Source organism: Cyprinodon tularosa, unplaced genomic scaffold, assembly GCF_016077235.1.
Source record: "Cyprinodon tularosa strain WSP-4 unplaced genomic scaffold, ASM1607723v1 ctg49, whole genome shotgun sequence".
NCBI classification, from domain to species: Eukaryota; Metazoa; Chordata; class Actinopteri; order Cyprinodontiformes; family Cyprinodontidae; genus Cyprinodon; species Cyprinodon tularosa.
The window spans coordinates 1,308,153-1,329,304 of NW_024039218.1; the positions used below are offsets into that span (position 1 = coordinate 1,308,153).

At 39.0% G+C, this 21,152-nt stretch overlaps 1 protein-coding gene across 5 annotated transcripts in view; it reads left to right on the plus strand.

Annotated features, from left to right (window-relative positions):
- The first annotated feature begins 2,934 nt into the window (after positions 1–2,934).
- The window catches only part of dachd (dachshund d), a 152,385-nt gene continuing 134,167 nt past the window's right edge, over positions 2,935–21,152 (plus strand). For 3 of the 5 annotated variants that reach the window (XM_038302385.1, XM_038302382.1, XM_038302383.1), the window contains exon 1: positions 2,936–3,726. In XM_038302385.1, coding sequence (XP_038158313.1) covers positions 3,170–3,726 — 557 coding nt within the window. In that variant the 5' untranslated portion in view covers positions 2,936–3,169. Of the gene's footprint in view, positions 3,727–21,152 lie in introns of all 5 variants that reach the window. The other 2 variants (XM_038302384.1, XM_038302381.1) reach the window with 2 other exon arrangements.

Genomic DNA, 21,152 nt, shown 5'->3' on the forward strand with positions numbered 1-21,152 from the left:
TCAGCCAATTTGCTTGAATCCCTTTGAAGTATCACATATTTATCACGTCTTGCTTTTTCATACCCATTATGCTGCTAAAGCTCTGTGTAATGTTTGCGGCTGTCATTTTTCAGGCATTACAAGTGCAAAGATTTGCCGCTGACCCATGCAAACAAGAGAAATACTGGGCAAACCTTTTGTGACATTCATTGTATATAATGAAATCTTAATATGTTGCATATTTAAGTGAAAGGTTAGCATCATAAAGGGCAAACGGATTGCCTGGCAATGAATTTTAAGCAGCTATTGATTTTACACTACAAGCTCCCTTCTTCTCTGAATGATAATTTTTTTTTTAAAATTGCACTCTGCTTATCTTAAGGCTTCGGTGGGAAGTAGTAGATTTTAAGACAAAGAAGAGACTGAAAACCCAAAATATTATACAGACCAAATGATTCCCCCCAATCATAAAACACCTGTAAGCCGAAGATGATTTGAAAACTGGGATATTATAGAATTATGTATTTACTATATGTAGGTGGGAAGAAAACACTGCTAGAGTTCGAGACTTTAACCTTTCTTATACCTCTTGATCCGTTTGGAAATATAAGTGCTGAGAACTTTTATAAACAACAAGCTCTAAATACTTATTCTGTAACTGAAGATTGTTTGTCGAACTAATATTGAGAGTTGCTATAAGATGTGTAACTGTAAAAACATCTAAATATATTCCATTATTAGCCACTAAAGCTTTGCTTTTCATCCCCTCTTCAACTTTGTCTGGAGAATCTAAAAGAGTGAGATGTTACTGTTGTGGCTGGATAAAATTTGATTCAAAATTCCGCTACATTTGGTAGATTAAGATACTAAACCATGCTGTACTTTTTCTTGAGACTGGGTTTTATATTGCTCGTTGCCCAGGGGCCCTGCAAAGCAACGTGGTTATTTGGGGGAGCTTTAACTTCCCCATAGCACTGACTCTGTGTTCTCTGTCCATCAAATATTAAGTTATTTAGCTTCTTGCCCTTATTTATACATTTGCCTGTTATTCCTGCTCAATATTACAGCCCTAATGTGGGTTTAAATAAGTAAAACTGGGAATTTTATAGCTTTCTATTGTGAATGGAGCTTTAATGAAACGGTCAGATTGGAGTGAAAATTTAAAGTCCAGATTTAATCTGTGGTCTCAGGTTTGCATAAGTTTACAATTAGCTACTGAACAGTATGTCTCTGTCATGCACAAAACATTTAATTTATGTAAAGCATATATTTGTAGTATAAACTTCAGTCAACTGCCAGATAATTGGGCATTTTCTCTGATTAATGCAAGACAAAATCAAACTAACATCTTTCAGGAAAGGCGTCCTATAACTGAGATGAATGTGTCCACACCCTAAAACTAGTGCATTGTGGAGGACCTTTTAATATAATTTAATATCTTTAGAAAAGTATTATTTTAAAAGTCTACCAGATTGTGAGGACATGACATGTACACACCCCTTTTTGAGGTGACTCCACAGCTTTTGTGTCAGATTATTTTATAGGTTTTTATCTTCTAATTTGGATGCATTTTTGGCTTTACCACAATGCTTGAAAATAAAAATCAATGTTAATCTTTTTAAAATATGTTTTTGGTATTGTTTTTTGAATTTCTTGATTTTTTTTGTTTTTTGAATTTCTTGATGTTTTCCTCAAAAAACAAAAAGAAAGTAGAAACATCACCCTGACATAACGAGGATGCCATTACCGTGTTTCATTGTGGGTATGGTGCATTTAGTGATGTGCTGAAAAAAAAAAAAATAAATAATAATAATAATGTTTGGAATTATGGCCAAAAGATTTAATAGTTGTGCCAGATCATAACACACCTGGGTGCCATCTTTAGAGGAAAATGTTTATCTCTCACTTTACTCCAGACATATAGGGAATAGAGCGGATTGTTATTACAGGACGAATAATACCGGTACTTTCTATAAATCCCTGCAGCTTCCTCACAGCCTGTCTGACAAGTTTCCATCTTTATGAATTTATCCATTATACTTTCCAAAGAAACCTCTAGATCCATTGTAAGTTTTTTTTTATATGAAATGTAGTGGAGTTTCTTTATACCCTTCTCTTAAATGACCACTTTTTACAATATAAATGTTTCAATCCTTTGACACCTCTCTGCTAACCATGCATTTGATTACAGTCTGCAATCAAATGTCAGAATAATCCTATTGTTGGACAGTCAAACTTTACTTCAGGTAAAACATATTAATTAAAATCAATGACAGGTTTAAACTTAAGCAGACAGACCGCAAAGCTTTAATGCAAATATACTTTTACACAGTGTTACAATGCAGTGCATTAGATATTTATATTTGGCATCACCCCGTTTACACATCCCATGGTCTTTTCAGTTGGACTATGCAGGATATGGGTCACATTATTTTACAGCAAAATAAATATAATATTAACAGGTGTAAACACTTTTGAGGACCAGTGCTTAAATCATCTGTTTCCTGTTCTTTTTTTTTGTAGCTGTTTCTCCAAAGAAAAAGCACAATGTGTTTGTCAAAACAATAGCAAGCAAAGGCCAATTAAATAAGGAATGTTATCAGTGACTCATACAGGACATGAAACAGAAAACAGGACAGCCTTGTTTAAAAAATAGAAAATCAAAAGGCAATACATTTATTCAGTATTAATTTAGATCTGGAAAAGATTTTCAGAATTCTGGATAACTTATTGCAGAAGCACAAAAAAAGGGGTAACATCTCTATTTGATCTAAAAATGACATAGTTCTGTGTGTGGAGCTAATGAGTTATTAAAGCAGAGCTGAAACATTTCGGAAAAGCAGAGAACAGTTAGTTTTGTGTTCTTCAAAGGCTCCCACTGTCCCCTAGCTCCTCCCTCTCTGCACCGTGTGACAACAACAACTCATCCACAGAGCGGTGCTGCACTTTTCAGCTCATTTTCCTCCTGTCATTCCTCCTCCTATCTTTGATCATTGTCCCCCTTCAGAAAAAAAAGAGAAAAACTCACTCAACACGCCTTTTTTTTTCTACTCTGGCTCTTTTTTTTTTTTTTTTTTTCTACTTTCTAACTTAACTGAGGAGCTAAACTCTGAAGGATTCTTTCATTTAGGGGTGTCTCTGCAGGCTGGCTTTTTTTACTTTGAACTTCGGGCTGCTCTCCTAGGTGACCATGGCCGTACCGGCTGCTCTCATCCCACCAACTCCGCTCGTCCCGCCGCCTCCGATGTCTACTCCCTCCGCCACCACCTCTCCGCCGTCCACAACTTCGTCCCCGTCTCCATCCCTGGCCCCGCCATCGGGAGCCGCTCAGAACCTGTTCAGATCGGAGCTCCTCGCCACCAGCAGTCCGGGCATCCCAACCCCGAGCGCGGCTCTGCCCCCGAGCAAACCCGTCTACTCGACCCCGTCGCCCGTCGAGAACATCCCGCAGAACAACGAGTGCAAGATGGTCGAGCTGCGCGGCGCAAAGGTGGCTTCATTCACCGTGGACGGCTGTGAGCTCATCTGCCTCCCGCAGGCGTTCGACCTGTTCCTGAAGCACCTGGTCGGCGGGCTGCACACGGTCTACACCAAGCTGAAGCGGCTGGAGATCACGCCGGTCGTGTGCAACGTGGAGCAGGTCCGCATCCTCAGGGGGCTCGGCGCCATTCAGCCCGGGGTGAACCGCTGCAAACTCATCTCCAGAAAGGACTTCGAGACGCTCTACAACGACTGCACTAATGCGAGGTGAGTGCGGGGCTCCGCGGCGCGCGTCCTCCCGTGCGTAAAGGCGCAGCGCCCTGCAGGAGATGCGGAGACCGTCTTTATTTCCACATGCAAAAAAACAAACAAACAAAAAAACACACACATCTGCATCAAGCAACTTCTCCTGCCATTCCTGTTTATATTTATAAATTGGTATGATGACTGACTGAGAGGAAAGTTAACGGAGATCGCAAGCTGTGTTGTGCGCCTCAGCAGTTAAAAAGTTAAGGGAAAGTTTTTAACACGTGCAAATCAAAAGCTGTGACATGATGGATCAAGCCTGTCCGCTGCTTGGCCAATAAATCGATAATATGGGCGTTGAATAAACAGCACATTCAAACCTTCCACTTAAATGAATACAGTAAATAATCTTTTTAAATGTCAATTTCCCCCTTTAGACCCATGCAGCTCTATTTTCCAAGATGACTGTGATATGACCAGGTTAGGTATCCTTCTAAGTCTTTGCCATTAGGCAATTAGAATTCAATTAGGGCAATTAAAATTTGTAGAAAGCAAACAAATGGATAAAAAACAGCACAATAATTGTGTTATATAGTTTTTTGTTTTGCAACAAATAATGGACTCCACACTCACATTAAAAGGAGTGTATTAAAATTATTTGTGAATGCATATAATTAATTCTATCAAATTAACATTAGAGATTCTCTTTCACTTAAATGCACTTTATTGCAATGAAATGCAAAAGTAGGAAGAATTCAACAAATGTGTACATTACATCATACAAATGAAGCAATTTAACCTTGATCTGTTTTTGAAAACGGAGTGATTTAAGCACAGATCAATATTGGATTAAAAGCCATTTTTTATTGTCCTGTTGCTCCATGTCTGTGATCCATCGCTCAAGTCTCTCAGGACGGTGGAGCCTGGTCAAATTTACCCTCTTACCTGTCAGTGTGATTGATTCTGTATTGATTTCTCCCTCTTGCATTGAGAGATGAGCTGGAAATGCAAATATGATGGAAAGCCTCCACAGAAGTGAAGGGACATGGGAAAATAAAAGCAGTTAAAGTCACTTTGATTTAAATAAGTTTAAATTAGAAAGGTAACAACCACATTCTTATAAATCTGTTTTTTAATGCTTTTTTATTAAATGCATCAAAACTTATTTTTTCTTCTAAATGCATCAATTAACATACAGGATGTAAGGTGGTATACATTAGATACATTTTAGGTAAAAGTCTCAGTTTCAGATTAAAGTTATTGTATTTTAATTATGTCTTTTATTTAAAAATGGCTTAAATTCATCGACGAACATATGGGTGTTAATCAGAATCAGTCAGGAAAAGCCTGAAATATACATGTCTAGTTTAAAAGCATGCACCCTGTTGTGTTTTTCGCTGCATTAACAGTGTGTGTTAACGTGGAGGGGGAAAAAATGCAAATGCAGCAAAGCAAGGTAGAATCAAGAAGAAGATATGCCAACAACTCCAGATGTTCTTGTAGAAAATTTTACTGTGATCTTATGGAATTATTTTAAAAGTTGCACCTGTGTCGTTGATGCATTGAAATATTTACAAGAAGCTGCACCTGACTTGAAAGAGTCTGCCTCACACACCTCTGTGGAGCTCCCAGCCGCAGCTTCATGTTCCCGTTTTAGCAGCAATTGTCTCAACAGCTCACCTGTGCGCTCTGGTGCTTAAGCATCATTTACATAAAGCATCAAGGGACCCTAACCCCCCCCCTCGCCCCCTTTATCTACTGTAAAGATCCTTCGCCGGAGCTCGGCGTGGAGCTTTAGGTGACAAAGTATGTGTCTGAACTCTCCAGGTTGTCAATGGTGGAGCCTGGGGGAGGGGGGGTTTGACCAGCGATGGGGTTAAAGGATAATGCAGTGCCTCACGTCTCTTTAATGACGCTAAAGTGCTGGGCTATTACGGGCACATGGACAGGACTGTAATTGTCTCTGAAAGCAGCCAGGTTCTCCCGGCGCTGGGCTGAAATCAATCACTCAGACCTGGGCCTGCCTGCCTGCCTGCTTGCCTGCCTGCCCCATTTGGAGAATTACATCATGGAACCGCCGAGGCTTTCGCAGGGATAAAAGGCTTCTTCTGTTGCTTGGAATGAGTTGATTTTATTTGCAAGGATGTGCCACCTCTCGCTCCGTCTCGCCCGCTGATTCGGCTGCAGACAAAATGATCACTTTGAGAAAACAGCAAACAAGTTGCCCCCAGGAGGTGACAACAAGTGCGCCCTTTTTCCCCCCACTAACTTGCAGTTATATATATATATATATAAAAAAAAAAAATACTAAAGGGAAAAAGTATCTGAGTTCACTGGTTTACCCTGCTCGGGTTAATTTCAATTCAATTCAATTCAGTTTATTTATATAGCGCCAAATTCACAACACATGTCATCTCAAGGCACTTTACAGTTCAACCAGATCATACAGTCAAATTGATACAAAGTTTTCTATCTAAGGAAAACCAGTTGATTGCATTGACTCATTGACTCAAATACAATCCCCCACACTAAGCATGCTTGTAGCGACAGTGGAGAGGAAAAACTCCCTTTTAACAGGAAGAAACCTCCAGCAGAACCAGGCTCAGTGTGAGCGGCCATCTGCCGAGGCCGACTGGGGTTCAAGGAGACAGAAGCAGAGATACAAAAAGCAGCTGTAAAAGGCGGCCCCGTCCAGGAAACACACAGCCAGGCAGACGAGCTCCAAGGCAGCTCCCATGCCAGAGGACGAAGAGAGCACATCCACTCAGTCACGGTCAGAGAAACAGGACCACACTGGAAAACAGGCCGATCTCCAACATCTATTAACAAGGGTGTTGATAGAAGCAGCACAGCTGATGTTTTTTTCCAGGATGACGTCACAGCCAAACAGGAACAGACGAGGCAAAGCTACTCTGAGGAAAAGCAGAGAGAGCAGAAGGTTAGAGATTGAACTAACAGATTCTGCAGAATAGGAGAACAGAGAGAGAATGAAGCAGAATGATGAAATGGGGGTCCCTATGTCCTCCAAAAGTCTAAGCCTATAGCAGCATAACTATAGAGATAGCTCAGGATAATCTGAGCCACCCTAACTATAAGCTTTATCAAAAATGAAAGTTTTAAGCCTAGCCTTAAAAGTAGACAGGGTGTCTGCCTCACGGACTAAAACTGGTAGTTGGTTCCACAGGAGAGGAGCCTGATAACTAAAAGATCTGCCTCCCATTCTACTTTTAGAAATTCTAGGAACCACTAGTAAACCTGCAGATTGAGAGCGAAGTGCTCTGTTAGGAACATAAGGAACAATCAGATCTCTGATATAAGATGGAGCTGGGCCATTTAAGGCTTTATAAGTGAGAAGGAGGATTTTAAATTCTATTCTTGATTTAACAGGAAGCCAATGAAGAGAAGCCAGGATAGGAGAGATATGATCTCTCTTTTTACAACGACTAGTTCAGCTTTTCACCCCCCCCCCCCCCCCTCAATAACACAGTGTCACTGCTCTTTTTTATACAGTGGCACAGTGATAACAATGAAGTGAATAATACTCCTATACAATGGCTCTTACTATTTCACATGCAGTTCTCCCCCCCTCCCTCCTTCTGGTCGCTCTATTGTGCTAAAACAACACTGGTCTCTTTTCTGTGCACACAGTGTGAATGTGAATAGCATCACAGAGCTCCACTCCAGCCTGCTGTTTCAGTTTTGATGTGGACACAAACAAGCCAAGTTGTTCCCTTCTATGCTCGCTGTTTAAATACCTTTAAAGAGTATTGTTTGCTTTTTTTGGGGGGGATGAGAGTGTGTTTTGGTTTGTTTAAGTAGATTAAGTCCAAGCTGGGGCAGGTTAGCTTTAAAAAGTCATGGCTTCAAAAAGAACAAAGCAAAAACACAGCTATTGGCTTTTATAGCTTAAACTTCTTTTAATGAGATTCCAGAGAAAATGGATGGCTTGGAAAATGAATGTCTCTGGAATATGGAGCACAGAGGGATGTGTTGCTGCACGCTGCCAGTCAGCTGGCTGAAATATAACAACTACATTTTCTTTTTTTGCTGTTTTGAAACATTTCTGACTGCTTATATCATATTAGCGATCACTCTTTGGTTGATTTATTTGATTTAATTACTGTGTCTTCATCTGTTTGTGATTTTTAATTCCAAACATCTTTTCAAAAAGCTGAAATTTTCCATCCTGTTGCTCCTAGAATTTAAAGAAATTTTCTCAGGATGACAGAGACAGTGCAGGAGAGAGTGGACGGTGTTTCTTACTGATTGTAAGGCGATTAACATTGTTGCTGAGCTTCAGATCACCTAAAGCACGGCCGGTTAGTTAGCCAGGTGCAAACCTGTTTATCTGCATGCATATGAGCAGACAGGCAAACAAATTAACCAGCTAACATCAACTTGTGTTACTCTGGTAAGAACAGAAAATTGAAAATGTTACATATTGTGTGCAATAATATAAAAAACTAACCTTGTGTCAGTAAAAGAATTCATATAGAAGATAGTTGGTAGTGGCTGTGACCTGTTAGCAGGCAGGTATGGCACATTCAAACATTACATCCCTTGATTTTGGGGAATTTCAATCCAATCAATGGTACAATCTTATCAAGGTAAAGATTTTCTAATTGTAATAATAAGCAGATAAAAACTTACTAGGTTTCGCAGGTGGATATTGGATGGATATTTAATGCTTTGCATCGAACTCAAGAGACCCTAACATCATTTTCCCCATTATATACAGTAACAGGAGTAATACATGTCATTTTAAGTTTAAATTGTCACTTCTTTTGATAAGAGGAAAATAAATGGAAAGTTTTGATCCTAATTATTGTGTAAATATGGTAAAATTGTAGTGCTTTCACTTGTTTAATAACAGCCTACCCGCATGTAAATCCTTTAAAAAAGCCAGTGTTTGAATCACCTACGCTCACTTCCAGATCATTACTGCTAATCTTTTAAAAAAATACTAAAAATATAGTCACTTTTAACCTCTTTATTTCCTGAAGGGCTCTTGTGCCAGATTACCGGTGTTCCACACTGATCCAGGTTCAGTAATCTCCCCCTTTACATTATGACTCTGGCCCCTCCAGGAGTCCCCCGCAGGAGCCCCGTGTTTCAGCTACTTGTTTTGCCTTTTCATTCTCCCCGCAGTGGGATGAAGGAAAAAAAAAAGGTTCTTATTGCTGTGTGACACTTGAACTCTCTGAAAGGTTATTATAACACGGGGGCGGCGCAGAGATATCGCATATCTCTCATTGGTCTGCTTTTTTTTTTCTGTGTGTGCAGGCTATCCGATGCCGGGGCAGCAGTTTTAATTGACAATCATTGTCTACCCCTTGAAGGTTAACCACACGCCCTAGACGGCGTCCCACCACTGGGAACGGTCCCGGCTTTTTCACTTACACGCCCTGCTTAAATAGATTTTCCCCGGCCCGTTTCAGTCAGGTCGCAGTAAAACCTTGTTTTGTTTTTATATTTATATAATTGATGCTGATGTGACTAGGAAGTGTTGCGAGAGCTCTCACCTCTCGTGTTCCTACTTCAGGAGTGTTTATGCCTAAACACACATATTTGCAAATGACGGTAATTGTTTTGTTTAGCGCTCAGTGTGAGCTGCCACCGAGGGTGCCAGCTTGTCTCTCTCCTCTTCCTCTCTGCTGAGCTTTCTTATAATATATTTGTTTTCTACAAGGCGCGGATGTGTTTACAGGTACTCAGGGGAGATTTCTGGATTCCATTCAAATCATTCCCAGTCAGAGTGGGTGCTAAGATACCCCGTCACCGGGCAACCAGATCCAAGAGGGAGGCTCAGGCGATAATAACTTCAAAAACAGAGTGACAGATGCCTGATTAGAGAAAGAGAAGGAGAAAAGGGGTGGGGTGGGTGGGGGGAGATAAAGATAGACAGAAAAAAAAGAGATAATGGTATACAAAGCTGTTTAAAATCCAAATCTGTTGAAGTACTTTCTCCAAAAGCCAAATTGGCTCTCATATTGTCTTTTTCCGTATTGTACTAAAGAGAGAAAGGAAAAAGCGGCATTTTAAGTTTTCTTTTTTCTTTTTTTTCCTCCACATTTTAATCCTTCAGTGGGGATCTGCTAAATTTGATTAGGTACAGTACATGTGCTCAAGTCAACTGTGCAACTGGCAGATGGTGGCAAGGTGTTGTTGTTTTTTTTTTTCTTCTTTTTTGAAAACAAATAGCCTTCTTGAAAATCAGAATTGCTTTATTGAGTTGACACTTACTGAGCTGGAAAAAGAGCAAATTAAAAGTGCTTTTTTTCTCCTGTTTTTTTTTTTTTTTTTTTAAAGCAGCTCAGTTAACCAAACACGTTCTCCCACTTTTTTCGCTTTTCTCTCTTTCAGGATCATATTTCTGTAGCTTTAAATGAAGCCGAGCCAATAGTCTTAATAAAAGGCAGCAGATTTCACTTATTAGAGAGGCTTTGTTTGACACTGTCTAATGTCGTTTGTGGATTTGGAGGCTATTTGCATGGCAAAGAGGCCCTGTATTGTTAATTTGCCTCGTGGATGCATTAGCTGTCCGTGCTGCTGTCTTATTTGCATGCCTTTACTGGATCTGTCGCACTGATTGAAATGCCAATTATTTTTTTTTGCTAAATCAAATGTCTTTTCAATAGTGATGCACCGATTCATCTGGGGGGGATCGGAATCGCAGTTTTGAAAAAATATATATTTTTTCTTTATAGTCAGGTGCATCAAAATGGATCACACCCATGGTTTCCATTCAGTAAATGCAGCAAATATCAGCTTTCATTTTGAATTCACTTTTTACAGTGTAAGAAATAGAAACAAATTAAACATAAGGTTGCATAGATGATGCATATATTGGAATAAGTTTGCAAATTTAGAGCTACACCAATCAATAGGCCAGAGAGTTAATTCAGACATGTTGTTCCTGACTGGCTTTATCTGTTATATGTGCATGTGACCAAAAAGCCCATCAATGTTGGTATTAGCAGGTCGGTCAATATCAGTCAGAAAAGCCTCTAATAAAAGCTTGTTTATTGTTCTGCAAAGTAAAATAAAAAACAACAAAAACAAAACATTGCTTCTGTAGTTTTAAGGTCTCTTTAAACTGATCCACCCAGTTCACCCCATCATGACTGATCTTCTATTAGATGCTTAAGATTAATTTTCTCATCTACTTTGGGTCTTTCCTTATGGGTCCCCTTCACATTACTCCACATTTAGAGAGCGCTGCAAAAGTCACTGCCGCTTGTTTCAGGATGTTAAACACTACTGACAGAAGTTAGAGGGAGCAGATGAGATTTCCTGATTGGTGAAGGAATGCCGGCCCTTGCTGGGCTCTGTCTAATATGGACACGTGGAGAAATTGATTTTCCTCAGAAATTAATTAATTTTTCATATAGCCCAGAGCTGGAGTAAAAAAAAAAAAGGGTGCATACTTGCTGGTATCCTATTTTCCTAATCTTTTTTTCCTTTTAGAAAAAAAAAAGAATTATTGCCTAATCATATTAATACTTTTGCCCCAAGGATGAAAAGATAATTGTACAAATGCATTTGGAAATATGTATCACTGAGTATTTATGATTAAATTATGCAAATAACTCCGCTCCCATCCTTCGTGGGCCCAGATTGTCTAATTAGGATTGATATGGCGAATAGATGTTGGGGAATCTGAATACAAGCATGTCCAAAGAGCAGAAAATTGAAAATGACAAGGCTGGAATCCTTAAAAAGTGCGTTGAGGGTTTTTTTTTTTTCTTCCCCCCCTTCTGTCTAATTCAGCGTAGCTGTATCAGGAGTTAATTTTCCCCAGCTTCATTTCTCGTCTGAGCTGACAGGAAAAGGAATCCATCAGGGAAGCAATCTCAGATGGGATTCCACAAATTTCCTCTCCCTGTTTTTTTCTCCCCCTCGTCATTTTCGGCGAGCCTATCAGGGATGAATCTTCTCCTGAGTAAACATGCAGATGTTATTCCTCCTTTGCCAATGTTTTTGGAGCTTTTTGCTCAATATGAAAAGGAGTCCTTCTTAATAATTGAAGTATACCTAGACGTGAATGTCATCCAACAAAAGGCCTTTTGTGCTTTTGGGTTCTCAGCAAGGTACATCTCATCACATTATCCACCTTGTTCCTTCTTATTCCTCAAAATGAGAAAAAATAAAACACAATTAAGACATTCTTTAATAAATCAAGAAATATTCCTTTTGGATTAAACATTTTTGTTATTAGTAATATATATATAGTTCATTTGTATTTATAAATAAGAGTAGAACTCTTTTAACAGGATTTTATTAGCATTCCGGGAGACCTTTAAAGTAAAATTATTGAACAATTTTATCTTAAACTGAAACACTATCAAATCTGATTGTTTAAAAAATAACTTTAGGGAACCATTTACAGCTTTTGTCTTTTCTACTTTTTATTTTTAGGTGGATTTATTTTTTTTTTAGGAACTTCTTATCAGTTTATCATGATACCCTGTAATATCCTGGGCATAAATATGACAAAAGCACCTTTAATACTTTAAAAATGGGGAAAACAAGTAGGTTTAATATTAGCTTATTTTCATACATTCATGAAAACATTATACGCAATATATTTATGGTTTACAATTATTTCAACTATTTCTTAATCTCAAAGGAGGAATTTTTTTTTCAGTGTCTGGAAAAGTGAATTTTTTGAAGGGGTTTTACAGCTTATTACCAGGGATGACAACGGAGCACATATTTGTGGCCGATCTGTGTGTTAAATTCAGGTTTTCTCTCTTTCTGTCTGACACTTTCCAACTTTAGTTGGATCTGACTCGGTACAGACCCGCTGTGCCCCGACTGGGTGCAGGAGCTGTGTTCTTTTAACACCAGCTGCTCTCCTCCCTGGGTTTAGTGGGACATCACAGGACAGAAAATGACATCTTCCACTTCTTCTTCATCTTTTAACTTTCAGATGTTGGCCAGTGTGCGGGAACAGCTCCAGCGGTATCAATTAAAGCACTGATCGCTATCTAATCTTTACCTGGTGCTAGCTGGAAAAGCCCTGAAGCTAACGACACTTGAGACTCGCAGCACTTTCTGAGGTGGTTCAAAGCTTCTGTTAGTCAGATTCATCAGATGAGTGAACAAAAAAAATATGGCCAGAGGTTTAATTTGAACCATCACAGCAGAAAATAAGAATAATATATTTGATCCAAAAGTAAAGCATGATTACGGTAATCACAGACTTTTGTTAAATTCTTATGTTCTAGCTCTGAATATTGCCAGATATGGCATATATCTGAGCAGTAGTATTCATTAGATACATAAATAGGTCATAACTAGACAACATGTCTTACAGCACAATTTGAAGTCTGACTTTGATTGTCAGATTGCTCCAGATCTGTCTTTCAAACAGGTTAAAAAAAAAAAAAATAATTTTAGAGGTTGAAAATCAATCAAAATGAAGTCCTCGATTCTATGGTTATAGGCAAACCGTGTAGTTTTTCAATGAAAAGGGCTGAAATAAAGTCAGATGAAAGTATGTCAAAGATTAATCTCGCTGATGTTAGAATTGTCCAGTTTTCTCTTCATGCTCTAATCAGTGAATGGAATTTCAAATCCTGAAATATCTACATTTTTTTTTATCCCAATCATAAAATTCAATACATGTAAAATTAAAAGCTTCCTTATATAACTAAAGTCTAGAAAATAGTTTAATTGGTGAAGCTTTACTCTTCATCAAAGAAACTGGAACACATTTTTCTTCTCTCTCCTGCATAAAATTTCTTGAAGTAAATAAAAAAATAGAATCAGCAGCTAATAGTAAAAGGTACATCCACATTAGAAAGTCAGAAATACGTCTTATATACATTTGAACTTGTATTTACTTGCAGTTCCAAGCTAAGCTTGCAGCTGTTGTCATTTTAAGGTCTGCAGTTCTTGCTTTTTATCCAATGAGAACCACACCCAGAGCTGCTTCTCGATGGCTCTGCACACCTGTAGAGGTTATGAGTATCAATATCACCGGGTCAACACATTTTCATCTAACTCTGACATCTCTCTTTTCCTTTCACCCTTTGTCTCTCTTTCTCAGCCTCTCTGTGCGTCTCTCTGGGCGAGCCAAGTGAGAATATCGGCGGGAGTCTTTATTGGTTGCAGCACTTGGGTTTCTCTCCTCGTAGACTCAAATGTCACTGTCTCCCTGATGTTTCTCTAAAACCGCCTGTGCCACCACTCACTGTGGCGCCTGGCTATTATTACCCTCCTCTTAAAGAGTGACAGTCGGGCCCTCGGAGATGTGACACAAACCCTCGGCGGATGAAGCAGCATGTAGTGCTGTGTCAATCTGAAGCTCACAGCCAATCATGCTGCAGGAAAAGCAGATCAGTGTACTGTAGAGCAGGTATGCATGGTCAGAAGAGTTTGGCTCCATATTTAGCTTGTCAATGCTTAACTTTCCCATACATGTCCTTTTACCTTAAACGGTCTGTATGAGGATTTTACTGTGAGGTCAGGGCTATTAAGAAATGATTATGGTATGAGAACTATGTGTAAATGCACGGCTGTACTATCAAATTACTTTTATTTAAAATAAACCAGCAACAATCCTTCATATTGACGCAAAAAATATATAAAATCCCGATAACTTCAAATAAAATGGAAAATAAAAAAGAATATAATTGTTTATATACATAGACTAAAGCAAAAAATAGAGTACATAAAAAATGTGATTATTGTTTTTTTGCTACTCCGTATTGATATGTGAATAGCGATGTAAAGAGAAGTTTTTACATAAGTGGAATCTACAGATTTCCAGCCTTGCGGGCTTTGCTGCCTTAAAAAACTCAAATATCAGCTTTTATTTCCAAACACTGAATGCACAAACCTAGCAAAAAACAATACTTTTCAGTGTGGATATCATAACCTAAAGAATGCTTTAAAGTAACACAAATAATGCCATAAAGCAGGTTTTCTCTTTAAAAAAATGTAATGCAGCAAGACATTTTCTTATTTCTAGTATTGGCAGAAGTTCAGCCATGACTAGCAGAACATATAATTCAATTCAGTTTATTTATATAGCGCAATTTCAAAACACATGTAATCTCAACAAAATTACAAAATTTTTAAAGTTTTCTATCAAAGGAAAACTAGTTAATTGCATCGACTCATTGACTCGAAGGCAATCCCTCACACCAAGCATGCTTGTAGCGAGAGTGGAGAGGAAAAACTCCCTCTTAACAGGAAGAAACCTCCAGCAGAACCAGGCTCAGTGTGAGCTGCCATCTACAGAGGCAACAACTCATTAATCTAGCAGTCTTACCTACTTTTAATTTGAGAAAAAATATTTAATTTAATTTACTCTTACTTGAGTACAACTGGGCCCTGTACCCACCTCTAGTCATAGACTTAGAATAAAAACCTGCCATATTAAGTAGCAGTGTGGTATTTGTGAAGGATGTTTTGTAGGTCTCCTGCTAGAAAAAGCCCATGCAAATCTCTTTCTGCTCCCATAGCCAACCTGTGGTCTGCTGAATAACAGACACATTGTTCATAACTTTCTTACTTGATTTGTAACTTTTATTAAGCGATAAAAGCAAATAATCAAGCTTCCTTAGTTTAAGGAAAGTGACTAGCTATGCTTTGAAATATTTCTGAACAGTAGTGTTTGTTTCTTTTAATCAAGAGGAAGCTTAAACCGACCAACTGTCCACAGCAACAAGTGAGAAAAGTCTGCTTACTTTATGGCTGACAATTCTGGTCAGTCTGCAGCCCTCTATGGCATCAAAAGCCACGTTTTTAAAATGTTATTTTGCCTGTTGTTTTGTTTTAATTTCCAAAACATGGGGGAAAGAAAATCAGTGAGATGTCCAAGCAGGGAAATAAACATGGTTCATCAGGAAATTAACCCTTATGCAACCTTCATGTTAGGAGTATCGGCATCTCTTTGGTTTAAAGAGGGAGGCGTGTGTGATTGTGTGACAGAAACAGACAGTGCAGGAGACCCCCTCACACAACCTCACATATGAATGGTCTTGTGTTAAAAGGAGGATGAATTGAGTCAAGCTGACATAGCATGCCAATAAGCTTTGTTTCATTCCCAATGCTGTATTCACTTGTGCCACAGTGAGATTTATTGCATGATTGACAATTATGAGAGGGTGACCTAGTTCTTTGTGATGGAACAAAAAAATGGTTTTCATCAGTTGCCTTTCTTTCTGTTTGCTTTGTCTGCGCACATGTGATGCTCCTGCCTGCTGAAGCATAGGGAGAGCATCCCTTCCATGAGACACTCTTCCCCTCCTCCCCTCCACCTCCACTCCATATCTAACTATCTGGAGTAGAGCATTTTTTTCTTGTAATGGCTTCATATATTTTGCATAGAATCACATCATGTAGCAAGTATCTCCTACAGCAGAAAGAAATGAATTTCTTACCCCATTAAGCAATGCGAGCTGTCCAAATGGATCATGGTAAAATGACATTTGTACAAATGCTCCTCTACCTCCAACTTTGATGTGCAAGTCCTCACAGGCATGCATAGACCCAGTGTGTGTATTTTTATTGTTTTTTTTTCACTCGCACCCCAAATCCACTCATCCTCCATTTACCAACTTCATTTGTGCCAGACATTTCCAGATTCCTTCATTTCTCAATGGTTCAGTCTACCTGACTATCATTTGTGTGTGTGCGAGTCAGTCAAGCTTAGATTACTACGACTGCGAGGAGGAAGTCTCTGCTTCTCCTGGGACTCCTGCTTGACTGGCCCCACAAATGATACAAGCCAGGGGTTTAGTTTGGAGTTAATATCCTGCAAAATTGTCCTGCCCGGCCTCTGCAGAACGGCGGATGATTAAATGACACGAGGATATCAAAAACATTTTTCTCAGACTAGTGGCTGTTAAGTGTTTCGGCGGTGCGGCCCCGTCTCCCAAGGTTACCATTAAAAAGAAAGGAATATTCAGTGGGAAGTGGGTGTCATTGAGCGGTGATTGTGTGTGCGGCCATAATAGTGTGTGTATACCTGCTTTAGATGTCTCTAATAATGCCTTGTTTGAGTGGTAATAATATCTCAATAGGATTTCAGGGTCTCTTTGAGAGGTTTGGTGGAAGGTTGAGAGGACATATGCTAATTCTGCATGGGAGGAATCATCTCTTCCAGAAACACATCCCACTAGAGTTTTCCCCTCGTATGCTGGGTGCCAGACTTCCCCTAGTGACGAAAAAAAAAATGCTTGAGGCTCCAAAGTGATCCATTTTATCCTTTCTTTTTCAAAAGGATGCTGTGCTTTGTTTTAACCTCAGCAGGAAAGGAGATGAAAGGCAGCGTAATAAAACTGAAAGGTCTTTCTGTAGTTATCAAATGGCCTTTCCTCCTGACCTTTAAGATGCCACAGTAAGGACCAGAGACAATACTAGAAATACAGATCGGATTTTGGAGATCAAACACTGCTTTGTATGGTTTTACTTGCAAGGGAGAAGAAAGAACAACCTTTCACAGGACATCATTTGATCAAGAGAAAAAAATAAACTCGAAAACATTAAGAGAAGAATAAACATTGTTGATGGAGCCTGGACTTCAAAAGTAAGTCTGGTTTCAAGTTTGGGGGTTGTAGTGAACCACCTGAACAGTTGGTTATGAGCCATGAGGCAATTTAAGTTCAGAATGTTTTCTAAAAAATAAAAACCCTAATATCTGTCATAGAAATCTGTTATTTTATTGCAATGTCAGAAAGACAGACTAAAGTAACTGAGTTTCTCTCTATAAATGATGTTACTTTCATCATCAGTACTCATCCACTAAGGTATGCTGCAACCTTGATTTTTGCTACTAATTTTACTATAAATGCCTCTAGAGACGATAATAGTTCCGGTCAGAGGGGGGCGGCAGATATGCAGCAAATAACAAAAAAGAAAAAAGAAAAGGAAAATAAAAGCAAAGAAGAAAAATAACAACAAAGCATTTTAGGAAAGCATTTTTTTCCGAGTGCGGACGTTTAATCTATAAACGACAGCATGATATGAAAAATAGATTTTTTTTCCTTCAACTTCTAAATAAAAAGCGAGACATAAAGCTGAAGAAATGTCTTTCCGTAAAAAGGTTGCTCCAAAAACTAAATCTCTACCTGTTCAGACTAGCTAAAAATAGCGTTTTAAAACTACATTTTGGCAAAACTATAAGCACAAAAGCACTATCTGTTAACCACAATAGTGATGTGATCAGATTTCAATAATTTATTGAGTGTCCAAAACACTATTGAGTTATACTCACTGTGATAGCACCATTAATATAAAAGAGAATTTATGCTGAAACAATGTTTTTAACGTAAAAATGATTATGGATTTTACATTTTAAACACTATAGCCTCCAATTTACTGTAATTATTGTATTTCAGGTGCCTTGTTAAGCTAAATAACTTCATAATTTATGGTGTATGGATATTCTTTTGACAATGTATATTATTTCACTTTGAATTTAAATGTTTAAACTCTTATAACAAATCCTGGATTTAACAGGCAGATGCTAAAAGCTCTGAACAACTAAACAGAGGATTTTTTCAGTAATACGTCCAGCCTTTCTGTTAACTTTCTCTCTTTTTCAGTATGCAGTTTTCCCTTAATCACCTTCCTACTTCTTCATTCTTAATCAGTCTATTTTTGTCCCTCCTTTTTCTCCATTTTAAACACCTCACTTATTAAAAAAAAAAAATCATTGGTAAAATGAAGGATCCATATGCAGAGAGAAAATAGAGCCAAGGAGATGGAAGATTTAAGGTTTTGGGGAACAATGAGGAAAATACTATAAAAACCTCACAATATTAGTGCACAGGTGGAGCACAAGGACACAGGCTGGTGGCAACAACATGAGGATGTGACTTACTGAGGGAGATTTACACTGGAGAGGTGATTATTAGACGTGGAGCAGGTGGTTGATTAATAACAGGTTGCAGCTGTGGGAAGGCAAGAAACTGAAGTCGAACTGAGGAAATAGAATAAATGGGGAACCAGGTAAGCAAAGGTAAACAAGAACAAAAAAACAAACCTACAACCCATCATCAGAAGCAATCGAGATTTAAACAGAAAGGGTGACAAACAGCTGGAGCAAAGAAAAAAATGAAAGAAGCAGTCCCAAAGTTTCTGCAGATGTTTTGTTGTTACTTAAGCTCCCCTCTTTTTGAAATCTTCCCCAATATTTACTCCCATCAGAAGTTTGGTTCTTTTAACAAAAGTTTAGTTTTTTTTTTTTTTTTATCTTGTGTTGAGTCTGTGATGGAGCTTAATGTGTGCTTGTGGCTTGTCCTTTGTGCTCCATCTTCACAAAATATCTGGGAACTTCCACAAAGCAGGCAGGTAAAAAGAGCGTACAGCATGTCACACCCAGGCACACGCCCAGAGGATTTGGCATGAATGAGCTGACTAATGAAGCCTATAGCTGCAGTGAGTAGTGGAAAGTTCCTTATAAATGTCGGGAAATTGTAAGGGCATGTATGAAAAGAAAAAAGATATTTACCTTTTTAAACCTGTGCAATGCTCCTTTAAGTAAATACAACACAGACCTCTCAGATATACAGGTTTTTCAAAATAAAAGAGGAGAAAAGATGTACAAAAACTGTGATTAAAGACTGCTACTAAGAGCAGGAGACAAATATATTTAACATACTTAAGAACACAATCTTAAAGCAAAATATGGAAAGTATAGATTAACTAATCCAGAAATAAAGCAAAACACAAAGTCCTAAAGGTTATGACATCTTCATCCAAGACCAAAAGTTTGCGGTTTTGAGTTTTTTCTTTATGAAGTTTTCTAATAGTTTTTCCTTTCACCATTATTGTCAGGTTATAGGTCTTGTTGGAAGTTTCAGAGGTATTTTTAAACAATGGTCAATCTAATGCAGTCTGGAAGTTTCAGGTTGTTTTTTTTTTACAGATGTCTAAACACAGTTTTTTTTCTCTCCGTTTTTAGACAAGTCATGTTTTTTTTTGTCATATTAGGTAGGCTGCATTTTTCCAGCTGATGCTGTCATCCAAATGGCCTTTCAAAATGCACAAAGAGAAAAGCCAAAGGAAAGGCAATCGGATGCAGTGAATGGGCAGGCTATATGCCTACAATTTTAAAAATGCTTCAAACTGTCAGCTAAAGTTTTAAGGCACAAACACACACATACACATGGTTTTATATATATGATGCGAGAGGTGCAGGATCAAGTTGTTTAAAATTGTTTAAAACATCGACAGGCCTACAGTTTCCAGTAGACCCCCTTTTTTCTCTTTCTCATCCATCGACGGACTCACATCAGCTAATCATGCTCTTAGATGGTAGAATGTTATCGGAATTCTTGATGGCACCCGGCATTCCTGTCGTTCTCCACATTCTTTGGAGGAGCACTCAGAGCCTGAGCCCAGAGTGTCAGTGTCAGTGCCTGCGCGGACCCCGAGGGGCTCTGCGTGTGAGACCCTGTCGGGGCCCGCTGAGCACCGGCCTGTTGACAGTTCCTTGGCACTGTTGCCTCAGCAGGAAAGCATCAGTCGGAGCACCAGAGAGAGAGGCCGTGGATGAAGGCTGTCTGTCTGGACAGCCAAGAGAGAGCGGAGTTGGAGTAGATTAGGCCTCACCCGAGGGTCATTGTGTTCCCAGAGCAGGCTACCAGCCTCACTGGCCTCGGCATTGTTAAAGAGAAAGGTCAGGTCCACCAACCAGGCTAAGCCCATTAAGTGACCACCACTACGTCTTCCTGGAAACCTGACTGTGCTTTCTCTTAACTACAGAGCGGGGAGGGAAAAAAATGCTTTAAAAAGCTGAGGTCGGCCATATCCTGATGTGAACTGGAGACCTCAGTTAATTGAAAAGAATATTACTGTGTACTCATACAGAGGCATCGCAATCATGCCCCTTCATAACACAGAGCATGTTTCATTTTTCAAAGTCCCACTAATTGTCCCACACTATCCCTTCAATAAGTGTGTTCTCTACTGGGGATGGGCCATATGGCTTTCAAAGGATGTCTCCATGCTTAGAAAGTCTCCAGTAATGAAGCAAAGAGTTAGAAATAGTAAAGAAAATAAACAAAAAACAAATTTGAAGTGATATATCTAATAGCAACAACACCATTCAGTAATTCAAAGAGTAGTATTTAACCTTTTATGTCACTTTGGAGACTTTGGAAGTTGAACACACGGCACAATTCGTGTTGTACAGGTAGCCTTGACTAAAGGCTGTACTGATCTGCTCAGTCAGCTGATTGCAGCTCTGCAACTCTGAGCTGTCTCGACTTTGTATTTCGCAATAGTACAGATACTCTCACTTCAGAACTGGACACTTTCTGGAGGGTTGGTTTCGTATTTTAGAGACAGTGGTGTCGGATGTAGGATTTTGCCCTGAAATCCAAGGATTGACGGTTCAAGCCCCGGCTCTGACTTTCAGTGTCGTTGTGTCCTTGGGCAAGACACTTCACCTGCATTGTCTACTGATGGTGGTCCGAGGGCCCGGT